Source organism: Ahaetulla prasina, chromosome 7 (genome assembly GCF_028640845.1).
Source record: "Ahaetulla prasina isolate Xishuangbanna chromosome 7, ASM2864084v1, whole genome shotgun sequence".
Classification (NCBI taxonomy): Eukaryota; Metazoa; Chordata; class Lepidosauria; order Squamata; family Colubridae; genus Ahaetulla; species Ahaetulla prasina.
Window position 1 is genome coordinate 70,918,999 of NC_080545.1, and position 27,191 is coordinate 70,946,189.

General features: G+C 35.2%; 1 protein-coding gene across 11 annotated transcripts in view; it reads left to right on the plus strand.

Annotated features, from left to right (window-relative positions):
- The window catches only part of RBFOX2 (RNA binding fox-1 homolog 2), a 230,781-nt gene that overhangs the window by 185,747 nt on the left and 17,843 nt on the right, over positions 1–27,191 (plus strand). For 6 of the 11 annotated variants that reach the window (XM_058191231.1, XM_058191228.1, XM_058191230.1 and 3 more), the window contains 6 exons: positions 5,894–5,947; positions 13,650–13,742; positions 16,366–16,426; positions 20,378–20,431; positions 20,555–20,647; positions 21,774–21,906. In XM_058191231.1, the coding sequence (XP_058047214.1) occupies positions 5,894–5,947; positions 13,650–13,742; positions 16,366–16,426; positions 20,378–20,431; positions 20,555–20,647; positions 21,774–21,906 (488 nt within the window). The other 5 variants (XR_009156132.1, XM_058191237.1, XM_058191229.1 and 2 more) reach the window with 3 other exon arrangements.

A 27,191-nucleotide genomic window follows, 5' to 3' on the forward strand; every position in this document is an offset into this window, starting at 1 on the left:
CCTTTTCTCCCCCACAACAGCAAACCTATCAGCTGGGTTGAGCTGAGAATGAGTGACTGGCCCAGAGTCACCCAGCTGACTTTCATGGCTAAGGCAGGATTTGAACTCATGTTCTCCTGCTTTCTAGTCTGGTGCCTTAACCACTAGACCAGGCATGTGAAACACATGGCAGGCACCGCCCACCCCGGCCCCACAAAGGCAAAAACATCATGATACGGCCCGCAATGTGATCACGTTTGACACTCCTGTACTAGACCAAACTTCCAAAGCTTCAAAGAAAATGTTATTACATGCTGCCCTGTGTCCAGTGCTTCTGGATGATTGTTTCAGGACTGCAGATGTCTTCCCACACAAGCAATGAAATGCACTTATATTCAGTTATATTCCACCAATGAATAAAGGTTTCCTTGTACACATTTCTTTCATGTCGAAGCTGTGGATCTAGATATGAGTGGGAATTAATTATTTCTTAATGATACAGGTAATCCTTGACTGTTCACTTAGTGACCATTCAAAGTTACAACAGCACTGAAACGGTGACTTGTGACTATTTTTTACATTTATGACGATTGCAGCATCTCCATGGTCATGTGATTTATATTTGGATGCTTGACAACTGACTCACATTTATATTGGTTACAGTGTCCTGGGGTCATGTGATCCCTTTTGTGACCTTCTGTCCAGCAAAGGCAATGGGAAAGCCAGATTCACTTAACATCCATGTTACTAATTTAATAACTACAGTGATTCACTTAACAAATGTGTCAAGAAAAGTCATAAAATGGGGCAAAACTCACTTAACAAATTTCTCACTTTGCAACATAAATTTTGGGCTCAAGTCTGGTTGTAAGTCAAGGATTACCTGTATTTATTTTCTGAAAATTGTGTTGGTCTTTAAGATGTTCTTAAAACTATTAAAAAGAGTGCCAGTGTATTTTATTTTTCCATCAGACAGGGCTGGATTCACACTGTAAGCATGTTTCAATTCTGTCTGTTTTAAGCTGCCATTTTTGATCATTGGCCAAAGCGAATAGATAATGTTTTTTGAGAAACAGCAAGTGCATTAAAGAACTGTGTGAAAAAGATTTCCTTGAGTTATGTCTCATACTTGGATTTTCATAGCTTTTAAATGACTCTAAATAAACGTTCTTGGCAAAACAGGGAAGTTAGCAGGTATGATGGGCACAAAATAAATAAAATTATCAAATTATAGTCACTTTTTATTTGTTGTTCTTAGTTTTTAATAATTTTATTTATTTTGTTAGTTGAACTACTATTCTACCAATTCCCAGATGTAATTCATGCAGTTTCTGTGGTTGTCCTATTTCCCTCTAGCACATTTTGTTATCTTTGCAATAGTCCTCTGTAGTAGATTATTCACCTGCTTTCTGAGTGTATAGTTATGTGAACCTGGATATTGCCAGTCCTAGTCCAATACCCATTGGTGTACCACACTGCCTCTCATTTAAAAATAGAAGAAAATAAGATGCGAAAATGATTGGTTCTTGATCCTGGAGCGTTATTTAGTGACTTCATAGTGAGTAACCTTATTTTCGCATTAGAGAAATTGACACACAGACTTGATGAAACTCAGCACAGTTGAGTCAGAGCAAAAATCTGTCTTGCTATTCAGTTTAATAAACAAAGCACAATGACTTAGCAATCTGGTTTTAGTCCATACAATTTTATATTTGGGTGTGTATTGTTTGTAACCCACTAATGCTGAGGAGACATTGACTGGAAAATATTGTATTTGCCTCTGCCAAGAATAATAGAAAAGTAATATATTTAACTAGTGTGTTTCTGTAGTCCCATGACATGCTCCTCTCTTTTGCCCCATGGCTAGGACTTCACAATCTGGCAGCTGGAGCTTCTGGGATATATCTACAGTTGCAGCCAGATTTATAACAAGGATCCTAATCCATCCTATTCCCTCTTGTTTAGACTATCAGAGATATAGAATAGTAGATATTTGCAGCATTGCACCTTATTTTCAAACTATCTGATTTGGTTTGTGACCATTGACTAAATGTTTGTGTAAAATCAAATAACAACAGTGTAATAAACTAAAATGTCAAAAGATATGAAACACTTTTTCACAGCATAATCCCAGAGTTTCCTTGTAGTGATCATGACTAAACAGTATTTTGCTGCCATTTTAAAAAATTTTCTAAGGAGTTAATCAGCTAATAGTTTAGCAGCTGATAATACAAGATAGTCCTTGACTTACAGCCATTCATTTAGTGACCATTCGAAGGTAAAGCAACACTGGAAAAAGTGACTTATAACTGTTTTTCACACAACCATTGCAGCAAGTGCATGGCCATGTGATCAGAATATGGACACTTGGCAACTGTCATGTATTTATGATGGTTTCACTGTCTCAGGGTCATATCATGACCTTCTGCCACTTTCTGATAAGCAGAGTCAATGGAGAAGCCACATTCACTTAACAACCATGTTACGAACTTAACAACTGCAGTGTTTCACTTAACAACAAGAAAGAAAGCTGTAAAATGGGGCAAAACTCACTTAACAACAGTTTTGCTTAGCAGCAGAAATTTTGGGCTCAAGTGTGGTCATAGTTATTCTTTTCTGTGGTACAATTGGAGTGTTTTTCAATTCCAAGTACTATATATCGTGCAATGTACAACCACAGAACATATGTTGATTCAACAACACTTTCTATGCAGGGACAAATTCACTCCTAAAAGGCGAGTTTGCTGTAACTTCTTTCCAGAAGCACTGATAGCAAGCAATGAAGCTGCGGGAATAAAATAAAAATTCTTTTGTGAGGGACAGCGAGAATATTATATAAATATTTTGCTTTATTAAGTCATTCAGCAGTACCTGTAATATATATGGTTTAGTTTTTGCCCGTAGTATTAACAGCTTGTTTTGGTTTTCTGCTTCTGCCATCACCTGAAGAGCTACTGCCTGCCAGAATGGTTTTATTTTGGGGACATTCATGCAAGACCATAAGCCATTTTAAGGCTTAAAATAGCTTAAAGCGTGGAACAAAGAAGTGATCAATAATCCAGACCTTAATTCCTGCCAGTACAGAATTTTTGTACAGGTTAATTTCAGTTTGACACTATAATATTTGGATAAAGTATTTACTCAAATACATATTAGCATTTTGTTTTGTTGCTATCTGACTACCATACAAAATAAAACACAAGTGAAAAATAGTAATAATAAATATGGTTGTGGTATTACAGAGGATACCAAGTTGGTGAAGGCCTGCCTAAACATACTGGTACATATGCTAAAAAATTGGATTTAGGACCCTTTATCAACATACTGAATAAATGCTTTATTTTATTTAAAAGAATGAGTTACCTTATTTTTAAAATCTAAAAGTATACAGTATACAATAATTTATTATTCTGCACACTATGTTAATCATAAGACATACCATACCAGTTCTTCATCCTTTGAATTGTATAGGTTTCATTTTTTTTATTCGTTTCCAGTTTTTTGACATCCTTGCCAATTGTATTTTTGGTATTTTTAAAATTTGTTTTAATGTTTTTACATTGTTCGTCTTGCAAAGATATCTTTAATATTAGATTTGTTCATCTTGCAAAGATATCTTTAATATTAGATTTAATACAATATTATTAAACAACATCTATCAATTCTATGTTCTTGGGAAGGACTTGATAGTTGGACATAAATGCCAAACTCAGTCCAAACATCTGACTATAATAATAATAGCAACAATAATAATGCCTTATTTGATATCCTCAGTGAAAAATAATATTGGTATGATATATAGTTGTATCATACAAAGTATGATGTATAGTTGTATCATACAATGATTTCATGGAAACTACAATGTTTGGAGTTCGACAATGAAGTAGACCAGAAATGGCACAGTTAAAGAAAAGAGCTTCTGATTGCAGGAATGGCCATCATAACATGTAAATACTTTGTAGTAATGTGTATGGGAATGTGCTAGGGAATTCCCTGCTATATGGCAGTGATTAACTTATTTCTAAATTATTATTTACAGTACTAATATGCATTCCAGAATAATGATAGGGATGGGGGGGGTATTTGTTTTCAAATCATTTAAAGCATATAATAAATTTAGGAAATTAAGAAATAAAACCACCAACATGAAATCAGGCAAAGGAGATTTTAACCACTAAACCCAAAGTGGTATTTCTTAGTTCACTAAATAGCTTGAGCCACTTGTCAGGCTAATCTATTTAAAAGATTGTTGTAAGGGTAAAAGTATGCTTGTATTTAAACCTAAATAAAATAATGCAAATAATTTAAGAAGTATTAAAGATTTTAAGATGGAAAAGCTTTGAGTAATAAAATAATTATGCAGTATATTTACCTCCAGAGAATGGCATTCTAAACTTCTGTTTAAAAAATTAACTGTCTTAAAATCCCATTTGATAGAGATGGGCCAAAAAAAAAAGAGTTCAGTAAATGATATTGTAGAATGGGTAATATATATAAGAAAAAGTAATGTTTTGGATCATGTAGTTTTAAGTCATTAAGAACTTCAAAGTGAAAAGCTGATATGTGCATTTCGCTGTAGTATGTACTTGGTTGAGCACATATAATTAAAATCAGAAATATTCCTTTCCCTAAAGGAACTTCTTGGTCATAGATTATTCAAATCAATGTAACTTTGTTCTCTAAATGCTGTTTATTTAGCCAAAACAAGCAACTAGTGAACTATTGAGTGGTGTGAATTGATTCAGGGTTTGTAAAAGCAAAGAAAACTACCTTGAGGGAAGAGAGTGATGGAAGGATAGTCCTATGATGACTGATTGAAGAAAGAATCTCTTTCCCAAATTTTGAAGTGGGGAGTAGAACAGAATGGCTGGAAAAGGATAATGGTAGAAACTACACTTAGGTACTTAAAAAGGAGGCTTCTGGTCCACTTACTTCGTTGACAACCAATACATTCACTGTGGACAGCCTCCTACTTAAAAATAGCTTTTTCATAATCATTGTCTATTTCAGTGTGTGTGTGTGTATGTGTACACACACATAGAGAGAGAGAGAGGGAGAGAGGGAGGGAGAGAGAGCAGTATATAGCTTTAGTTATCTAATCAGATTTGACTACCATAGACAAGAGAGAAGAATCAGTAGACTTGCAGAAACCTTACAGCTTCCAGAATAGCAATAATTAGAAAAGGTTGAAGAGGTGTACGAAACCCAGGAGAACAGCCTGAAGAAAATTGAATATGGGAATACCAAGTGGCTGTGGAAGATGGATGGTATGTTAAAGCAGTGTATATAGGGAATGGCATGGAGGAGATGCTGGCTGGAACACTCCACTGGTAAAAAAAAGAGCGAGAGAATTATGGAACAATATATTTATAAACCAGCCACCATTCCTTATTGCAATTGTGTATAGTCTTTTGTTACACCAATAGAAGATAATATATGAAGAGACAAGAAATTCTCTGAAGATGGACTCCAGTTCGAGTCCGAAAGCGCAGAAGACAAAATATCTAATCCCGATGACCAGTCCAGATTGGATCCTGCAAAATTATCCTGGGACACGTATATTCACTTTCATTTGTAATATATGAAGAAAATATATATAGTGCCCCTGATGATGCTATCAAGTTGACTGATGAAACCTCTGCAAACAAATAATCAAGCTCAGAGAACACCAAGGATTATACTTTTGTTACTTTATATTTTACATAAAGTAAAATATCACAGACTATGAGATATATCACAGATTGTGAGGCTTATAAACCTGACAACCAGGAGAAATTAAACAATTAAATAACAAATATTAAGTCTGAATTCATTTTAAAATATTTTCAACTATGCATTCAAAAGCATTTCTTTCTCAGCCATGAAAGATAAAGGATGCTGAATTAACAAACAAAAATAAATCTTTTTTTTATAGCAATTTGGTAAAATCCTTGATGTAGAGATAATCTTCAATGAACGTGGGTCCAAGGTAAGTTTTGTTTCTTTATCTACCCTCTACCTATTTCTCTCCTTTACCAGTCTACTCCAGTTGTCAAGATAAAGCAGCTTCCTTCTTAGATATTCTGTATAGACAGAAAAGGAACTAGGCACTGGGTTACCTAGAGCTGCTATTCCATATAATCATAGGTGTTACATATAATCGATAAGTATCTTCAATAATAATTTCATAATTTTCCCTTTGAAATAATCAGATTTCTTCAAACTTCTGAAAATAAAAGGAGTCACTGAAGCTATGAGAGTCAGGTTTTGTATTAATTTTTTTTTTAATTTAAAATGTTTAAGAAAGAAATGCTATTAAATAATTTAGAAATATTTTATATATGGAATAAGAGTTATCTTGTGTGAAAGAATAATTAAATGCCCACCTGATGTCGCAATAATCCTGCAGTGTTGCAAAGATGTTGGCCCATCCTCTTACAATATCTGCAAAAGCTTGCAGCTTTTTCGAAAGGTGTAGTTATTCAAAATACAAGCTGTTCAGAATGATGTAAGGGTTTTTTTTAGAGTTAACTTTCAGGAGAGCCAATGGCAAACCTTCTAGTCCTAAGTGTAGCAATTTTAAGTGTTGCTTGTCCTAACCGGTTCTCATCATGAAACCAATGTCCCCTCACTGAAGAATTGATGTGATTCTCTCTCTGCCCAGTAGGTCCAGCACTGGAATAGCAGGGAGTGTTTCAGGTCAGGAGCAAGGCGCATTGGCAGAGCTCTGTGGGGGAAGCTTGCACAGTGCATGTCTCTACTATGCTTGACTTAATCAATGCTAAGTTTTCCACTTTTTATTAAAAATGAACATCTGTCCCTCACCCTCACTCCATCACATCATAGTGATAAGGCATAGCTAGGATTATATTTGTATATCCTGTTTTTGAGATTCATAATCTACAGAATAACTCCATATGGATATTTATATACAACATTATGTTGTTAGCATATCAGATTTCCTATGTATTATCTGAAAACCAGAAAAGAAATGATATTTATTACTTGTACAGTACATACAATACTTACATTTAATTTTGGAACTAATATATCTCATATCTTAGTTTATAAAGATGTAGGGTAAAATTGATGCAGCACATAATTATTTTAATTTGTGAAGAGCTGCAAACTGCACTGAACCACATGCTTCCTATTACTCATATATCCACTGTATACCGTATATACTCGAGTATAAGCCGAGTTTTTCAGCACGTTTTTTGTGCTGAAAAACGTCCCCTCGGCTTATATTCGAGTATATACGGCTTATACTCGAGTTTTTTTTTTTTTCTTCTTTTTTTCACATTATACCGGATGGTGCAAACTTGGCGGGCTTTTGCATTAGCGCGGGGAAGCCCTGCCGGTGCAGTGAGGGGGCGGGGGGGGGGGGCCGCCAGCCTTCTCGGCTGAGGGAGGGAGGCTTTCCCTGACCGGTAGCTGCCTCATTTCCCTCCCTCGGCTTATACTCGAGTCCCCAGTTTACCCCAGTTTTTTGGGGTAAAATTGGGGACCTCGGCTTATACTCGGATCGGCTTATATTCGAGTATATACGGTATGTTTGAATGATGAAGTGAAAAGTATATTATGTTTGACCACTACACTTCAGTATACCTAGGCTCTTGGAAATGACTGTATAAGGAAGTAAGCCAGAGATGTAAAACATTTTTTGGATTAACAGGAGAGTGGTTAGAGTGCCGTAGGCTGGCTATTTGAACTATGCAATCATTAACAAGTTCAGGATCTTACATTTATTGTCTTTCACAGAATAGAAGCAATATGCTGTTGTTTAATCTCTAAATAACAGGCTATTCTCTATACAGTTTAGAACTGTTTTTCAATCTTGGCTACTTTAAACCATGTGGGCTTCAACTCTCAGAATTCCCCAGCCAGCATATTGGAAAAAAAATATTTTTGTCTGCACTCATATACATCTACAGTTTTATGCTGTGTACATCTGGCTTTATATGTCCTTATTTTAATGCACACTCAGATATACTGGGCTGCTTTATGTTTTATTCTTAATGAAGGATTAGCAGCAGACTAGTGCATGCTTCTGAGATCACACTCACTAACTGCTCTGATGAGTAAGGAAGGATACCAAATTATATAAACCCAGTCTATGGCTTGTTTGGCATGTTGTACAAGAGACTTCAGGTCAAAAGGAGTCAGAAAGCTAAAACAAAACATGCATTTTCCCAGTACTAAGCAAACCATGGACAGTCTTGCTTGTTAATTCATTATTTATAGTTGCTCTCAGAAGGAGCTTGTGTATATGATCTGCGTAGCATGCTGCTTGTTCACTGTTCAGATTCAGTCCTTATGTTTGGAATCTTCCACAAATTATAATATTCTAATAACTATTGAACTGCAAGTAAATAAACCAAACTTCTGGTTTTCAGATAATACAAAACCTGCTAAGATTAAATGATAGCTGTTTGCCCCTTTTCTTTCATCTAGATGTAATATTTAGCTCATAATGACATTGATCAAGTTCTTTTCTATTTGGTGGTAGAATTTCAAACACTTGCCTCTCAAATTCACACCAATTCAAAGATTCAAATGAGACTGTTTTAAACACGGTGAATAGTATAAGCAGGATTCCCAAAGAGTGTTTGTGTTTATGGCATTTTTTAAAATTGAATTGGGACATTTTTAAAGAAGCTTAGGTTCCCAGTGGAGAAGCATAATTCTTTCTAGGGACCCTTCACTTACCACTCACTTCTTCTGCAAAAAAAAAGTATGCCAAAACTTGAATGCTTGTATCCTACCCTGTGGTTTCTATTCTAACCTAATGATATGAAACCTTTCTCCTCCTCTTTCTTGGGAATCGGAAAGCAGATGCTCCCGCTGCCTGCCTTGTGCTGTGTTCTCAGTATTACCCTTCCCCTTCCTGGGTTTCTCAAGGGTATATTCTTCAATATGTGAATGTTTAAAAGGTGAAAATGTAAAATCCAAATTGCTCTGGGTATGCCTACATCCATTCCCTCTATGGAATGAGCAGATCTTTATCCTTTCATAACTGTGGCAAAGGCCCTCTGCCAGATATGTCCAGTGTTGGAAAATTTGAGCATTTCAAATTACCCTTTAGTCCATCTGAGATGAGATGATGTATTTCCATCCTGTTTTTGAATGTCAAATATATTTGTGCACATTGGCTGTATTAGATTTTCTTTTGTAAAAATTATTTGGAATGGATGAAAAAATTATGAATAAAGGTTTTTGGTATGTAGATTTATTACTAAATGTTAATGTTTTTATAAGCATCTCAACTTTGAATATTAGGCACAATTTTGGATAACTAGCATTGTATTAGGAAATCTAAAAAAAGGTGTTTGAGCCATTTATATAACAATCTCAGTTATGTTCAAACTTCTGTTTAATTAATTTTCATTAATTTTTCTTGTTTCATTAGCAGTGCCTAGTGAAAGGAGCTGTTAATATGATGGTTGCTTCCAATTTGGTTTCCGTTCAAATACCAGTTTAAGCTCGTACAGTATTTATATCAATGGCATTCAAATTTTAACAAATCAATCTAGTTTTCAATAGAACAATGATCGAACTAAGCCTTCTAGTCACAGTTGTGGTAATTATTTTATTTCTTCTACTTGTCTTCTGCCTTTCATCCAAATGTTTAAGGCAATGTACATAGTGGCCCTTCTTCTGATTTTATCCTGAGAACAACAACAACTCTAGAAGATAATGAATAGCCCCAAATTACCACTGAATTTCCATGACTGAATATTGACTAAAATCTGGGTGTCTGCAGTCTTAGTCCCATGCATTAACCACTACATTATGCCAATTCATTCACCCATATTTAATAGAAAGCTTGTTCTGGTGATACTTTCCTTCCTCTATAGGTAGCTTGGGTGGAGCAATGTGACAGACAGAAATGTTAGATTTATGAATGAGTTTTTTTCCCCTCCTATTGGTGGGATCTTGTAGAATTCTTTTGGGATCACTCAGGTAAACAAACTTAATAGTGAGCCAGAGTAAGATACACCTTTATTCAACTTTAGTCTCTGTTAAGATACTAATACACAGTGGGAAAACAATGGCTTGAATGTCTGTATTCCAATGTCCAATGGAAGGGATTTCCCTCCCAGTGAGGCTGAGGTTTCTATTACAATTAACAGTGGGAAAACAGTAGTGATTTCACTACCCAGTTGATGGAGTGAGGAAAACTAGAAAAGTTCCTGAAGCAGCTTAGAGAAGTAATAAGGGCCATATACTCAATTATAAAATCCAATCATTTTATAGATAAGTGATTTTAAGAAATGAGAGATTGTATGCTCATCTTAAATTAGCTGATCTAGTAACAAAATTCTATTTTATCACTCTAAATTTCATTTAACTGTTCTCTTAACAGATGCAATTATACCCAATTTTATATGTCCTCACTTAAAAAAAAATATTTTGGACAGCAAAAATACTTTTCTCTTAGGTTGAAAAGCATTTTTCTTTATTTTTTTCAATAGTTTTAAACAACTCTGTTTTAAATTCCAGCATATGTACATAAAATTGCTTTGATCAATCCAGTTAAATAGCTACAAAATATACACCCTGGTTGAAGCTATGCAAAGTAATTCTAGGTAAAAATTCCACAACTGTTTTTTTGCAGATTTTAAAGAATAGTGTCCTTACTTTAAATAGCACTAGGATATTTTCCGTGAAACTTATTTTAATCACTCATCTCAGATGGAGTATTGTATTTTGACTTTGAAAGCAAATAACCTGAAAGCCTGGATTTTTAAGTTTATTTATTTCTTTATTTTTGTTGTTCCATTTGTCCAGGCTTCTGGCTGTTGACTGAGTTTTTTTTTTTAAAAAAAACTGCCTCTTTGTATATGCGTGTATACATATATATATATATATATTAACAATTGAAATTATGGAAAGTCTTTCCCAACACCTTGAGATAAAGATGCTGCTTCTGAAGTCAATGTTCTAAACACAATGGGGGGAAAAAGTGTTAACAATGCATGGATTTCAAGGGGCTCCTTTTAGTTTCCTTTGAATTTATTTCATTTACTTGGTTTTTTTTTTGGTTGTTTTTTTTTGTTATGATTATTTTTTCCCTTAATTTCTCTGTTCTGGCCACACCCAGGAGAATCGTCTGCTTTGATTTCTCCCTTTACGGTTACATGGTAAATTTTCTTTCTCATTCTTCAGAGATGGAAACATTTTATAAAAAACTCTGTACAATTATTATTTTACACTGCTCATCCTGTTGCTTGTTATTTATTGCAGAATCTGAGGCCAGACTAAAAAGGTGACAGTTACTCGGTGCCCTTGGGCTGCAGGTTGTTCTGAATGTTTTTGAGGATTTAGTACAGTTAGAAGTTAAATGGACTGGGTATTGTTTTCAAACTGAAATGAAAGTTGCATAGTAAAATCAGTTCAGTCTCAAAACTACCAGCAAATTGAATTATAACAGGTTAGTGGGAATAATTATAAAAATACATATCCTTCTTGGGCTAGTTATATTACTTTCCTTTTTTCTTTCTGAACTGTGAGATATTGAAAATTTTAATCCAGTATTAAAATACTGCTTTGGTATGATGGGGCTATGTTTAGGGAGGATAAAATTGAATTTATCTTTAAAGGAAAGTATGTATTCTGTATGACATATGCTCTTTTACTGATACTAGAAATTCTTTGTAGCTTAGAGATGAATTGTTGGGGTTTTAGCATTTTCTGGACTTGGTTGTTGTCCTGCACATTTTTGGAGGAAACCAACAAATCCAATATCTGCTTTTATACTTGAGACTTTCTCCAAGGATTAAGTAAAGTTCAAAGGAATTCAATAACATTTTTGTCAAAAGTTCTATGTCATGTGTTTAGGGTGAAGATATAATGTTTAAAAGTGTAGTAAAATAATAAGTAAAATGTGTACTCATGTTTTTTTTAATATATATATATATATATCTTCATAACAACCCTGTAAAATAAATTGCACTAAGTTTTTTTGCACTGTATGTTTGATTTTTGGCTGCAGTGATAATACTGGAATCATATCCATTAAGACAGATCTTCATGTTATTCACAGATTTGTAACACCTGATGCAAAATGTAATGTGCTTGAAAAATATAGAGGTGTTAAAGATGTAGCTCACTTTGCAATTACCATTCATAATCTACATAGAACTGGGAAGGGATAACTTTTAAGGCATTTATTTCAATTTGCAGATAATATGTACTTGCTAAATTCTTGGAGTATTGAGTCAATTAGTTCAAATAGATTCACATTTTTCTAATCATGACATAGCAAAAATCTATAAAATTCCCCAATAAGCATAATTTTCATCCAATTAATGCAGTAGGGAGATTTACAATAGTGGAAGGTGGCATTTTTCACCCTGCTCATCCAAAGAATGTAAAAAAAAAGGCTTATATATTGATTAGATAAATATTTCTGTCTTAATAACGATAGTATTAGCAATGATTAAAATTAACTGATTATGTTTCATAACTAGTGGCATTTTACCTTGGCATTTATTAAGGTAAATCTATATATTTTTATGACTGAGGCAATTACATTTAAAGCATTTTTAAAGTTAAATAGGAGTGGGTAATTTATTGCCTGGATGTAGAAACCATCTGGATCCTTAACTAAATCCTAAGCTTTCAAAAACAAGCATAACAAAGAAGCAATCATTCCATCTTTACACTCAGTCATTAGACTGTATGTTTTATGATGTGCTTTAATTAATTTTGTTCTCTTCCATTAGAAAGTTTTGTTCAACTTCATTAAAGTACTAATTCTAAAATGTACAGCTTCAACAATCTGTGAAAAACAATGCTTCACTTAGTGTTTTCTGAGTGAAGAAGCCAAGAATTTATTAGGTATTTATTTTATTAGGTACAAACAGCTATGCTTTCCTCTGTTGAAATAGAAAATAGATTAAGGGTTGTTGTTTTTCCCAGTGAGCCAGGGTATCTATTCCTAGCCATATGTTATAGTATTATTAATATCTACTTTTAATAGGGATAAGCATCCTATGGATTAAGATAACCAGTGTGACCTGTATTTCTTGCATCCAAAAAAAAGCATATTTTAAAGGATACCTTTACTCTAAGAAATTAACAAGGAACCGAAGCAAAGATGCCCAGGATATTGTCAACATTTTACATATAATCACGCACACACACACACTCTTTGTCCTTCATATATTTATTCATTGTCAAAAATATATATATTAATACTATTCATAAAAATAATAAGAAAAGTTAGAACTATCACACATATCACACTTCCTTTTGCTAGGTTTTGTTCAGAGCATCTTCCTGTGCCTATCTTTGTCATATGAAAGGAAGTTATTGAGAATGCTGCAAAAGAGTGGTCATATGAGTGGACATTTATGGCAAGATTTCTTTCTAGGTTTTAACACACTGCATTTGATCAGTCTTGGAGCTAGTTTTCTTTTTAGAATGTATCTCGAGTAACTATGCTTTTTTTGGTCTGGCCTCAATTGCTTTTATGTTTTATTATTTTCAATCTGATTAAAGTTATTTTTTTAATTGAAATTCTTTCATGAAACATGCATGAACCAAAAATGTGACTCTAGGAGAGTATTGCTAAGTTGTGCTGATGTCAATTTCATACTGTGATATTTTTTTCTCTATTTATCTAGATATCAGTATTTCAATATATAACGATGTGCATGTTTTCCCCCTTCTCCCGCTGCATGCAGGGATTCGGGTTCGTAACTTTCGAGAATAGTGCTGATGCAGACAGGGCCAGGGAGAAATTACACGGCACCGTGGTAGAGGGCCGTAAAATCGAGGTGCATGTCTTCAGTAATTCAATTTCTTCTTTATATTTCTTCTTTGGTTTCCTTTTTGTGTCTTGCCTCACTGATTTCACATTGAGATTCCTGTCCAGTGCGTGTGTGTGTGTTTGTGTCCTGTGTTTTTCACTCCCGTCCCCTGCACTGAAGTGTATAAAATAACTTCCCAATATATATATATATCTATATATTTTTGTTATTTTTGTTATTTTTCTTTGTCTTTGTTTTCCTTTCTCTTAAGTTTGTTTCCAACACACTCCAAATTTTTTGCCCTTCTGCTATCTTGATTTTCCTTTGCTTCAGTTAATGAGGCTCCGACTTTCAATTTCCAAGACAGATCAAAAACTAACAAAATGAGCACAGTCCCATTTGTCACTTGGTATCTAACAAGAAAGAAGGGGTAGGCAGCCAATATCTGCCCTTGATTCAGAGGCCAGTTCTCCTCCATATGAGTATGAAACTAATGTATTGGGAAGAGGTGGATGGAGAAATCAGGAAAAACTTGAGCCATTGAAATATCTATGTAAATGTATTTCAAATTAAGAAATATGCATTCCATAATTATTTCCAATGAGTGTAGCCTGTGATAAGCACAAGATGCTTGTGTTACCTAGATGAGAGGTAACTTCTTAGTGATGAATTTGTCTATATGTTTCCTCATATAGAAGGCTAACTGGCCCCTTTTTGTTCTTTCTTTTTAAAGGAAAAAAAATACTAAATATAAGGAAAAAATTAAAGCCGCCGTTTTGAGTAAGATGTCTGCATATTTTGCTTTTTTGTTTTTTGTTTTTTTGTTTTTGTTTTTTGTTTTGTTTTGTTTCCCTTTTTAATGGTTTAGTGTTTAGGGCCCTTCACTTGACTCACTCTTTCCATGGTAACTATACACAATGCTGGCGATGGTACGAGTTGGCGGTAAGTGAAATCAAAGTGCTAGAGGAGAAGCTTACTTCTTTTCTTTTCTTTTATGCAAAACAAAAAAATTAAGAAAGAAAAAAATCCATCCGCCATTTCACATTAACACTACAAAATGTGATTTGACTTGTTGTCCCTCTCCCCCCTTTTCCTTTTCCTTCTCTCCCACCCTTTTATTTTCAATGCTGTTGAGTAATGCCACCTGGATTTTGGATGTACATACCATTTTGTTTAAGTCTGAACTGTTTGATTACTGACTTTCCAGTAATTTTCCTTGCACATCTTACTCAGAGTTACCGAACTCCAGTTTTGGCTGGTTTTATTAATGCACCCATACACTTTTTCATTTTTGCCTATCCATCTCTTCCCTCCGCCACTTCTTTACTGCACTCCCTCTCTTTGGACCTCTGATTGTTCTCCTCTCCTCACTTGCCATTTTCCTTTACTTAGTTAAATACAGCTGTTGGTCTTTGCTGATTGGTGGTTTCTGATTGGTTTTGCCCATTTTTCCTTTAAGTGCTTGTATTGCATTCTGCTGTAGCAGTTGATTTTCAGGCACTTGCTCCATCTTAATGATTGTCTGTGAGACCTCTCTTCCTGTCCCCATTAATCAATTGTTGTTGTTGTTTTTCTTTTTTATGTGTGTTTTAACAGCATGCTTTCAGTCTCATTGTTGTTGTTTCCCATTATTTTTTTAAAAATGTGTAATGTTTATATGGGGAGGGGGGTTGTCAGGAGGGCTAAAAATAGAGCGATGAGATTCCAGGCTCCCTTCTTCCCTGCCCAAAGCTCACTTTTGTTTTAAAGTTCAGAGGGCCTTTGAATCATCCTTTTCTTGATCTTGAAATTTGCATGAGGCCTTTTCTTCCATTGGGACTAGGATCTTGAAAAGCTACTGATTCCACTTCTACCTTCATTCTCTGCAAGACTCTGTGCCTATGTTTGATACAGGGTTGCCATTGTTTGGCTTTATCTACTCCACCAGTGTTTTACTAGCATCATCTGTGCTGCAACATTCATTTGCTGCAGTGCTTAGAAAGCTTGAGCAATGTGCAACTCAGTAGGGACAGTGAAGGAGACTAAAAATCAGGAGACATTTCATACATTTCTAATAGTGTTCATTTTTCTCCTGCCTTCTCCTAGGCAGCAACTAGGGAAGATTGGGGTTGATGGCCTCTCAAGATACAGTACTCCAAAATTGAGATATAGGCCAAGCAGTGCTGCTCTGGAATGCAAACTCCCTTGGAAGAAAAGCAGTTTAATAATCCCAGACACCTGGGAATAGTTCTTCTGCCCAAATTGCAGCAGGTTGTGTTTTGTTTTGTTTTGTAATATTAGTAGACCACTGCAGTTCAGTGAAAGGCTACTAATGGATTAGACAAGATTATTTTTGTTTCTGTTTCATGCCAGTCAAACTGGACACAAAAAAATAGCAACTGAAGAGTTTTTGCCCCTGAACCAGTGAGCATCAAATAGTGAAGTCAAAGCTGGCAGGGACGCCTGAGAAAATCTGCTCTTTTTAGCCTTTTCTTTGATGCATAATTAAAATTCAAAAAATTAGATATGTTTATAATTATAATCTATAAAGACAATCTGTAAAAGTAAATTTCATTGTGCTGATTTTTTAAAAAAACATTTAGGTTTCTATCATTTTCTCTAAAGTGTTGTGCTTCCTTCCTTCTCTTCCCCTTCCCCTTTTAATTTTTAGGTTAACAATGCCACTGCACGAGTAATGACTAATAAGAAGATGGTCACACCATATGCAAACGGTAAGACAAAGAATGGAGGAACCTTTTTAGGCATAAGAATTAAGTTTTCTCTTTGTATTTCAGAATAATTTGAGAAACTTGTTTCTTTATAAGTATAGATAATTGAAATACCTAACAAGAGGTAGACAAGAATTCTTGGAAATATCTTGAGAAAGAAGGCACTTATTTGAACCCACAAATATGGATGAAATACTTTGGTTCTAGGAAATCACTTTAAATATTCGGTTTTATAACTTACTAATGAATTGGTGAGAAGTGATGTCTTTGCTATTATTGATATATAGTAATTGTGCTGATATGTATGCACAAGTGATAGAGGGTTTTTTGGGTGCGTTTAAAATTGGAAGTGATTAACAGAGATAGACAGAGGATGCATTTATATTCATTTACATTTGTTTTGCATTTTTAGGGAGTCTGCCTCCTACCCAGTGAATCATAGGAAAAAAAATAGTCAACTTGTGATTTAAAAAGAAAGCTACAGGTAGTCCTTGACTTACACAATAGTATTTGACTATTGTGATGGGATCTCGGTTGTTGAGTGAAGTGTCATTAAATGAGATGCCCATATCACTACTTTGTCCAATGACTGTGATCCCAGCTCTCTCAGTTTTGATGGTTAAGTGGAAGGAGTGCGCGGACAGGAATTCATTCATTGGGCTAAAAAGACAAAGTTGGGATCTTGAAAATCTGAGCTTTAAATGGTGGACCATAAAGCATTCTTTCCAAGTTATCGTAACTTTGAACAATCGTTAAATAATTGGTCACAAGGACTACTGAGGACTAGCTGTATCTGCATAATTTGCTTTTGCCTATATGTAGGCACACCTATCGTACTATTCTCCTTTAGGGTAGCAACATCATATAAAATACGTAAAAAGAAGAAAGGCAAAATAATTCCATGCTGGAAGATAATTGTAAAAGGAAATTAATTAAATCTACATTATACAAACACCATTCATTGTATTCCTCCATATCTTTCTATATTTGCAAACTTGTTGTGTCTTGTCCGCTCTCACCGCAGCCGGGGTCTGCTTATCTGCTCCCGAACACGGAGGAATGTATGCCTCCCGGCCCCAGTCCTGGCTCCATGCCCAGACAAGCTGCAGAGGAGGGGGCACCTCCCGGCCCCAGCCCTGGCTCCATGCCCAAGCAGGCTGCAGAGGAGGGAGCATCCCCCGGCCCCAGCCCTGGCTCCATGCCCAGGCAAACGGAGCAGCTAGACCCCTCCCCCTCCTCCACAGCATGTGAGCCTGAGGAAAGTTTACTTCCAACAGCTGATTGGAGTGACCCTCACATCAGAAGATTGGATAGGCGGAGGCAACAGAAGGAAGGGAGGGGCAGGCCTTAATGAGTGCTGAGTCATGGAGCCACACCCCATGGCCTATATAAAGGATCTGCTTTCTGGCAGTCTCTGAGTCAGGCAAAGTCTAAACATATCTTGCTGAAGTCACTTACTGGTCTCCTGCCTGCTCTGAGGACTTTGCTAGGACTTTGGGCAGAACTGCAGAGGCAAGCCTGATTCGGATTTCCCTGACCCGGCCGTCAGCGGAGGAGTGGGACACGACAAAACTATTCTTGCTTCCATCATGTCCATTCATCATGTAATGCCTCTGTTTCTTTCATTTCTCACCTTTACTTTTTAAGATATTCTTTTTGACAACTTCCAACCATGTCTTTCTTCAGTTTCCACTTCCTCTCAACAAATTAATTCTTTTTTTATATATTTGTTTTGTGATTCAGTCTTTATTCATTCTCTCTGTAAGGTCAAATTACCTCAGAGTTCTTTTTTTCTTTTTGCACTATCTGCTCACTTTTGTACTCATTCCACATTAATTCATTACTTGTTCATTCTTGACTGACTGCTTCACTACAGAGTTTATTGCACATATTTTCTAAGTAATCCTTTCCCACTGTATTCAATTTAATTTATTTCTCCTCATATACTCAACTTTCATTTCTACATAACAAATGTGCAGAAGATTACTCCCACACACAGCCATTTTCACTTACTTTTACAAATTTCATTCCTTTCAGCAGACCATGTGCTTTCTACCATCTGTCTGTCAGCATTTGTACATCTTAAAATTTCTCCAACCATTTCCACATCTTTACAAAACATCCTTCCAAGGAGCATTCATTCCTCTACTTGCTATATTTTTTGTAATTACTCATTCATTTTCCTTGTTAAACAGAGCTCCTTTGTTCATTATTCAGAAATTTCAAATCTGTACAGTTTTCTGCCTCTTACATTTGATCTAACATTTATTGCAAATTGTTTCAGTTCTTGATTAACAATATGGCATTATCTGCATACTGCACACATTCATATCCTCAATCAGCCCAACATCATAAGTGTATGTTATCCATGAAAACATTAAACAACCAAGGAGATGGTTATATACTCTTTGATGATGAACCATTTGCTAAGCAATTCATTTATTTTCAGGCATGGTAGTCTTTCATCGTATACCATTCTTACTGTATTAAGCAACCAATCTTCTAATTCATGACACAAACTGTTCCATTATTTAAGTCTATTCACTTTGTCATATGCTCTAAGTCACTAAATATATAATAAGTTTTTCACATTCATATATTTCTAAATAACCTTTTAAAGAACAAAAATTTAGTGCACACACTACCTGCCCAGCATAAAGTCACACTACTAATTTTGTTCCTTGTCAGCTCTAGTTCCCTTTCAGTGAGAATTCTGCTAAGCAGTTTTCCATTCCAAGACACATTTAACAAACATTTTCCTGTGTATGTGTAGGGTTTTTTTTTTGTTACTCACTCTTCTTATTTTTTCATTTGTATAAGGGAACAATAATTACATTGGTTTAATTGTCAGGCCCTGATGTGATCTTCACTAATGCATTAAAACAACTTACATTGCCACTTCATAAATAACCCACATCCACATTTTAACTTTGTCTATTTTCACACTTGCACTTTTACCATTTTAAACAGTATCATACTATTTATTATTTTCTTTTCATTATTTTTTGGCAATAACATTTATAGCATTCATTTCAGTGCTATTATCATATTTGTATAAGTCTCTAAAATATTCTTTCTACTATTCATTTGCCTCTGTTGAAGTTCAAATCACTTCATCACTTTTACTTTTAACTCTATTCACTTTGCAGAAGACTCTTTGTTGAGTCTCAACTTGATTAGCTACTGTTTTTATAGGTTTTATTGTCTTGATAGAGAAAGTAATAGGAAGTGTCTCTTGATTAGCATATGCATTTGCATTATCAAGGTCAAATAAGATAAGATAACCTTTATTGTCACTTTTCTGTGTACACAGTGGCACATATTAAAATGAAATTCTGACACCCCTGTCAAAAGAAGAAAAGTAGATATAATCTGGGTAAATTCTAAGAATTGCATATTAAGTTTATAATATGTTCCTTAGTTTGGCCCTTTCCCATTTGGGTTGATATATGATATATGATGACTTCTAAGGCAAGCATTTCTCTCAGTCCCTTCAAACGCTCACCAGTATCCTTAGTATTGTAGAACCTTTCCTTAATTGATGTTCAGAGATCAGTTCAAAGATCTGAAATTTTAATTTTATAAATAACACAGTCATTCCTATGTGGCTTCAAATTTTTCATTTGATCTTTCACTATAACCCCAGCCTTTAAAAATAAAAATAAGAAAAACACAATGCAGTGTGAGTTTTCATTTTCAGACTGCGGGAAGGATTTGCCAGAAAGCATTAGTGATTTGTATTTTCTCCTCCATTTATGTCCAGAACCCAAGAAATCTGGAAATTGTAGCCTGTTATTATGCCTAGGAACAATCTGTATGGAAGTGAGGTAATAATTACTAGAAGATAGAACATAGTTACTAGAAGATAGATTATACCTGTACTGATATATTTGTTTGTTTGCTACCTCACTGACAGAAGGTCTAGCTGTTCACATCTGTCTTTATTTTTTTCAGGTTGGAAATTGAGTCCTGTAGTTGGAGCTGTATATGGACCTGAATTATATGCAGGTAGAAATTAATACTGATTCTTCTATTTCTGCCATTTGACTGCAGTGGTGATTGTTTATGTTCTCAATCTGCTGTTTCTTTATAACCTTTTTACATTTTTTATTCTTTTTAAAATTAAATTAGCATCCAGTTTTCAAGCAGATGTCTCGCTGGGCAATGACGCTGCAGTGCCCCTGTCAGGAAGGGGGGGTATTAACACTTACATTCCTTTAATCAGTAAGTAGCCCCTATTGGCCCCTGTATTGTTACTGTGCTTGAGTAAACAGTGATCTGTTCGCCCTCTTCTTTCCAGTTTGTATAATATGTACTTGAAAGGATGGGCCTTGGCAGAAAGAAACGCTACTTCTTTGGGCAGTGGGAGTGATTCATCCCTTCTTGCAATGCATTTTACAAGCTTGTTTGTGGCTAGGGTTTCTCGGGTGATCAGGCTGTTATAAATTTATATGGGAGGGAGTGGAGTTGAAGGGTCCAATTGTCTTGGCTTTAGCAATGTTAACAGGCCCCACTCCAAAGTACATGTTATTCATGCTACTAAACTGTGAGTCCACTGCAAGCCCCCTTGTGGCATGCTCCTAGAAGCACCTTGGGTTCATTTTGCCTTGTGACTGACTGGTGCCATCTAAGTATCCCTTTATTATATTGTGTTCCCAGCCACCTTCTGAGGTTTCAATATCATTTTTGCCCTGGGCCAGTTTACTCCAGCATGATGTGTAATAAAACAGGGCCCAATATAGATGGAACCACTTAATGGTCACCTTTGCCAGAAGGTAGGCTCTTGGGAAACTTGGTAAACCTCTTCATTAATTATGGCTGCCTTCATTAGGATGTTTTGGTCATTTTATATTTAAATGACATGTGATGGAAAAGACTGAGTTGGAAGGAGAAATACACATACACACACATGTTCTTAATTCACAGTTTAAGCTGTTTATGAAAAAAGCATTTTAAGCACTCCCATTCCAAGTAAATGGAAGAGTTATTACCTGCCTGTATTAGTAGTAACTCTATGTGCTTCTCAGACTTTCTAACCAGACTGCATGGCATTATCAAAATGGGGTGGAGGACAAGGGGAAATAGTTTCCAGTTTGTGGTGAAGAAGGCATGACACAACATTAATCCCTTGCATGCCAGGCCTCTCTGCAACCCTACCTTTCCTTCAGGACCATGTCACAGCAAGAGATATGGGAGGGTTTCAGAGCTCTAAGCATGCTCCTTTGCAGGATAGGTGCTGAACATTCTACCTCTCTGGAGTTGGGCATAAGCCTAGTTAAATATGATTGTAATTGACTGGGCAGAGGAACTGATTCTTCTCATATTTTTCCTTGTCTGTCTGTCTTCACAGTACCCAGCTTCCCTTACCCAACTGCAGCCACCACAGCGGCAGCATTTAGGGGAGCCCATCTGAGAGGACGAGGAAGGACAGTGTATGGTGCGGTACGAGCAGTACCTCCAACAGCCATCCCAGCTTACCCAGGGTAAGGATGGAAAACCATCCAGCAGTGATCTTCAGAATAGTACATTCAATGGATTGAAAATAGGGACAGGAGGTGCCAACACTATAATGCTCTGCACTCTGTCATACTTGGGAAAGGCAATCTAAATCTTATATTTATGACCAGAAAGAAAGTTTCATTAAATTGGCAACCCAGCAATGAAAAAAAAAGTGTTCAAAAATGCTGTGCCAATTGTTCTAACTTCTAACAATATTTTGGCAGCCCAAAATAATCTGGGAAAAAATGAAGAAATAATCTTATTAAAAGAGTTTCCTGAAAGGTGTAGAGTCTGTGGAGTGAGGCTACTTCTTGTTCTCTGAAGTCCAATTTCATTGAATTACCCAGACTGATAAGCATTGTTTGTTAGCTTCATTATACATTGTAAATTGGTCAGAACAGAACAGAATAGTTACCCACAATGGATTTGCTTTCTTGATTAGAGATGTTTTGAGAAGGGTTAAACAAAGCTTGAGCAGACATGTAATAAAGAATAGTTTTTGTTTAAATTAGTAGTTTTTGTTTAAACTAGAATAAAAAAACCCAAACCAGAATAAGCAACATATTGCTTCCTTAGATTTTAATAGTTTCAGTAAAATACAGCTTAGCAATGCTCTTATCATTTCAAGGCATTGGTTGTTTTACTATTTTAAGTATGTTTTCAAGACTGACAACATTCCAGTAATCTCTGTTGCCAGTTTTAGTTCTAACATTTCATTTGTATTAAAAATGAAAGACTAGGTTCCAATCTTTCTTGGAACAGATCTAAGTAGAAAGGAAAATATCAAGAGAGAGTTGTTTCTCTGATCTCTTCTCTTTTAATTAGAATTATACATTAATTTGGGAGGATTATTTGCTGAAATATTCCAGATTATGCTAGGTCTGATATAAAATCTTAGTAACCAAATAGCCTAGCATTTCAGGCTACAAACACTGTGCAGTTACTGGTTAGTTACCATATTTTTCGGAGTACAAGAGGCAGCTTAGTTTTTGTGGAGAAAAATAACGAAAAAAAATCTGCCTACCAGGTATTCACCTGGCTAGCATCCTTAGTCTGGTCAGTTTCAGCATATTAGTTTGCTGGTTTTTATTCTCTGCTTGGGATAAAAAACAGCTTCTAAAACACAACTGATCTTTGGAGAGAGAAGCAATGAGAAAAGCAGGCAAACCACGGAGATCGCTTCACTCACTAGCGCCTTGTTAGGGATGAAAAAAACTTCACAGCTGAGAGTCTCTTCACTTAGGCTGAAAAAAAGCTTCGAAAAAACTACATTCGGAGTATAAGACGCATCCAAATTTTCAGCCTCTTTTAGGAGGGAAAAAAGTGCATCTTATAGCCCGAAAAATATGGTATTTTCTGTATGCCCGCTTCTTCCATGGTTTATGGAAATATATTTTATGGTTCTACAATATTAAGTGACATGTATCTGCATTCAGCATCCTCCATGATTTGTATAGATAGAAATGCTGTGATAGCTTCCATGAATCACATACCATTCATGGAATACCATTTAATACCTAATTGTTGATACCCAGATATAGTAAGTTATAAACTTCCAACTAAAATTGTTAGTTGTAATTATGCCTAATAGTGACAGCTAAAGTATTCCTAGAAAAAAAAAAACAATTACTGGAGTTATGCATTTTTTTAAAAATCCCAATGGGATTTAAATTGAATATTTCAGTTGAAGACAGTTCCTCTCAAAAATAATCTTCAGGATAACCCGTTATCCTTTTTTACTCTTTTCAGGATTTTTATTTTTATTTAATTTATTAATAAATATTTTTTTATTTTCTTTATTAAATTTCTTTGTTGCCCATCTCATAACAAAATGACCGTATGGCTTACACCATAAAACATTAAAATTGTAATATATATATATATCTGAAACAATAAAAATAGAAGTTCAAATCCAGATAAAAGTATAATAAAATTTATAATATTTATAATATTTATTATTATATTTGTAATAAAATTATTATTAAGGGAAGTCCTAATTCAGATAAAATTAAAAGATGAGGAGGAAGGGAATAGAATTCCTTGTAGTCTAGTACCAGCTTGGTTTGGTGGTTCATACTTTCTTGGTATATGATAAAGGGAAAGATTCTTTGCAAAGCAGCTCAATACAAGTAAATATTTTGTATCTTCTCCACGTAATTAATAACAAGAAAGGTTTTTGTAAGCTTTTGTAAGCTGCGAAACCTGAAATTCATCTTACAAACTATCTAATTTTACAATACAGGAGTTATAAACTCAAAGCACCCCAATAAAAAAGATACCCATTTTTGCCTCTCCATTGTAATCAATATTTTATATCCATATTATAAACAGCACACTCTCCCTGCTAAATTGACATCAGTTTCCTACAGTAAATTTTCATCAAGTATATTTATGCTGATCAGCTATGTTTTTGTAGTTTAAAATTGAAGTGGGGTGCAATGCTGCATGATTAGTTTAATAACTTAAGCTTGCATCACTGTAGAAATCTGATGATTATAAAGCAAATTTATAGCCAAGCTATCCTAGCCTTGTTGTTTGTAACTTCCTATAGGTGGGTGTGTTCTGATCAGTGTGAGAGAAGCTTGGCATCATTTTTCACTCCAGTTGGCATATGGAAAAAAATTACAAGTAATATTGTCTTCTAGCCTGTGATAGCATTAACTGGTAAGCCAGATACATACACACAAGATTCTCATATATGGGGAACTAATGCTTTTTAATATGAGTGATTTAGCATTCATCTATCAAATGATTAAAGTTACAGAAAGCTGTGCAAAGCATGCATTCATAACCAGGGCTGTGGCAAACTCTCTCTTACTTTCTTATCTTTCCCTTGTCTTTTACCCTATCAACACAAAGCACATTGCTCTATGAAAGGTTCTAATAAGTTGTAGTAATTTCACAGTTCATTTATTTCTGGATGTGCTAGAACAAACTATTTAGTAGCTATTAGATTCGACATGAGGGAGCTAGGTACATTCCGTAGAATGTATCATTGCTATCTACCTAGGGATTCCCCTTTCTTATTTTTCCAGTTCTGCAGCCTTGAATCAATTACCTAACCCTTTTAGCTCATGATCTCTGCTTCTGAAAGCAATGCATTGTGGGTATTTTTATTACTTTTTTTTTTTTTTTGCTTACTTTGATCAGAACTGAATGATCCGTGGGTTTTTACTCTGAGGATAAATCAGTACTTTTAGATGCTAAATAATCATAATTTGCATGCTTGTGTGATCGGCCAAAACTTATTGCATGTCTAATGTAAAAAAAAATAAATAGGTGATGTATGGATATCAGAAGTGATCACACAAGGCTGCAAAATGCAGATGAGTACACAACTTTTGGTGTGTTTTTGATCTAGGTGGACCCCAGCACTGGATGAACTACTCCCAATGACCTTGCTTGTTCTACTTGGAGCCCGTTACATGAAAGCAGTTGATTCATTTGTTTAGAGGGTTAATTAAAGCCTTTCCAGGTTAATAACTAAAGTCGAGGTTTCTCAAGTTGTATTTTTCTTTTTCAAAGCATTGAATTTTTAAAACAACAACACTCTATTGTACAGCATAAAGGTTGTTTTCTCCCCATCCCCCCTTTGCATACTGTCTGCCCTTCTGCCCTGCCCGCCTGCATGCCATGGAAGATGACATGGAGCTGTCTAGCGTGCGTGCGCAAACACAAACTCTGCTGATTTGCTCCTGCCCGAAAGCCCAGGTTATGGATTCATACATCACCTGCCTGTGTAAAATGCATGTGCATGCTGCCGTCCTCAATAACCGGAATGTGTTTTCTGTTCTTTTTGTTTTTGTTTTGTTTTTTTTGTTTTGTTTTGTTTTTGTGTGGATTTTCTGCAGTGTGGTTTACCAGGACGGATTTTACGGTGCTGACCTCTATGTAAGTACATACACTTGGAGCCTTCTCATCTCCAACCCATAACAAGCCAGCCTTTTTTTTAAATTATTACTGTTGTTGTTGCTGTTCTTCTTGTTGATGATGATGTTTTTGGTTTAGTTATGTGTTTCAAAATATTATTTTCTTTAATTTTCTTCTTCCCTGTATATACATATACATATATATATGTACATATTATATATTAAAGAATGCAAGCATGTTTCTTATTATTGCACTTGACCTTCAGTGCAAACCTGAGCTGGGTTTTTTGACCATTGCCAGGTTCAATATACTGAGTGTTCTTCTCACAAAAGTATGGTGTAGTTCTAATCAGCCTAAATTACAATTAGCAAATGAAAATTTCCATCATTGCTCTTTTAATTGGCATACTTTGGTTACCCAAAATAAAAAGGCTAATCTTGCCTCAGACACTTCCTTTTGTTTATCCATTTCCTTTCTTCTCTTTCGATCTTTGAAAATTTATGTAGGCATTGGAGACTAAGGGAACTCAAGGTCCACAAACTTTTATAGGTGAATGTATGGGCCTTTTACAACATGTTAAATATTATACCCAAGTGTAAATAAACAAATAAATAGTAAATGTTTTGGTTAGCATTTTGACACTATCCCCTAAAGGTGATCATGATATATTATCTCCTTACTTTGTTCCCCTGGGTCAAAAAATTAACTTTAAAGGAGTATTTTCTTGGATCCTCTCAATCAGCTGGTCTAGTTCACAGCTGTCCTTATACTACGTTTCCCCTATTTGATGCCTTCCAAATTACACTGACTTTGGCCATGCCCATGCTGGCTCAGTTTTATAGGAACTGCAATCCAACACATAAGGAAGTCATCAAATTCATTAGAATTTAACAAATGTAGGCTCTAAAACAACATAGAGGCAACTAAAAACTATTTATTTACTACCTAGAAATCTGTAGCTATTTTCTGGTCAAAAGGAATAAATAAATGAGAATACTTTATGTATTGGTTAGATAGGCTAAAATACCAGCTGGCAATAAAACTCTTCACTAAATTAATTGAAAGTATAATTCTGATTGTGATGTCAGTGGAAGAGAACACATGGGATCTTTGTGATGATATAATGAATGTAATATGCTTATTATTGAAGCTATTTCATTTTAAACGACATATGATGCAGACAATATGTGGGACAATCTTCTCTTGCTTCTAGAACCTAGCCTATCAGTTTTATGAGTTTTTTAAAAAAAGTATTTCCCTTGCAGAACCTTGAGTTAGGGAGATATTCTGCCTAATAAACAGGATTATTATAATTTTATTTCAAGTTGTTATAGGCGTTGCTTGTGCACTTTTCTACCTTGTTTGGATTTCATTATGCCATTTGTGTAGGGAAAAAAAT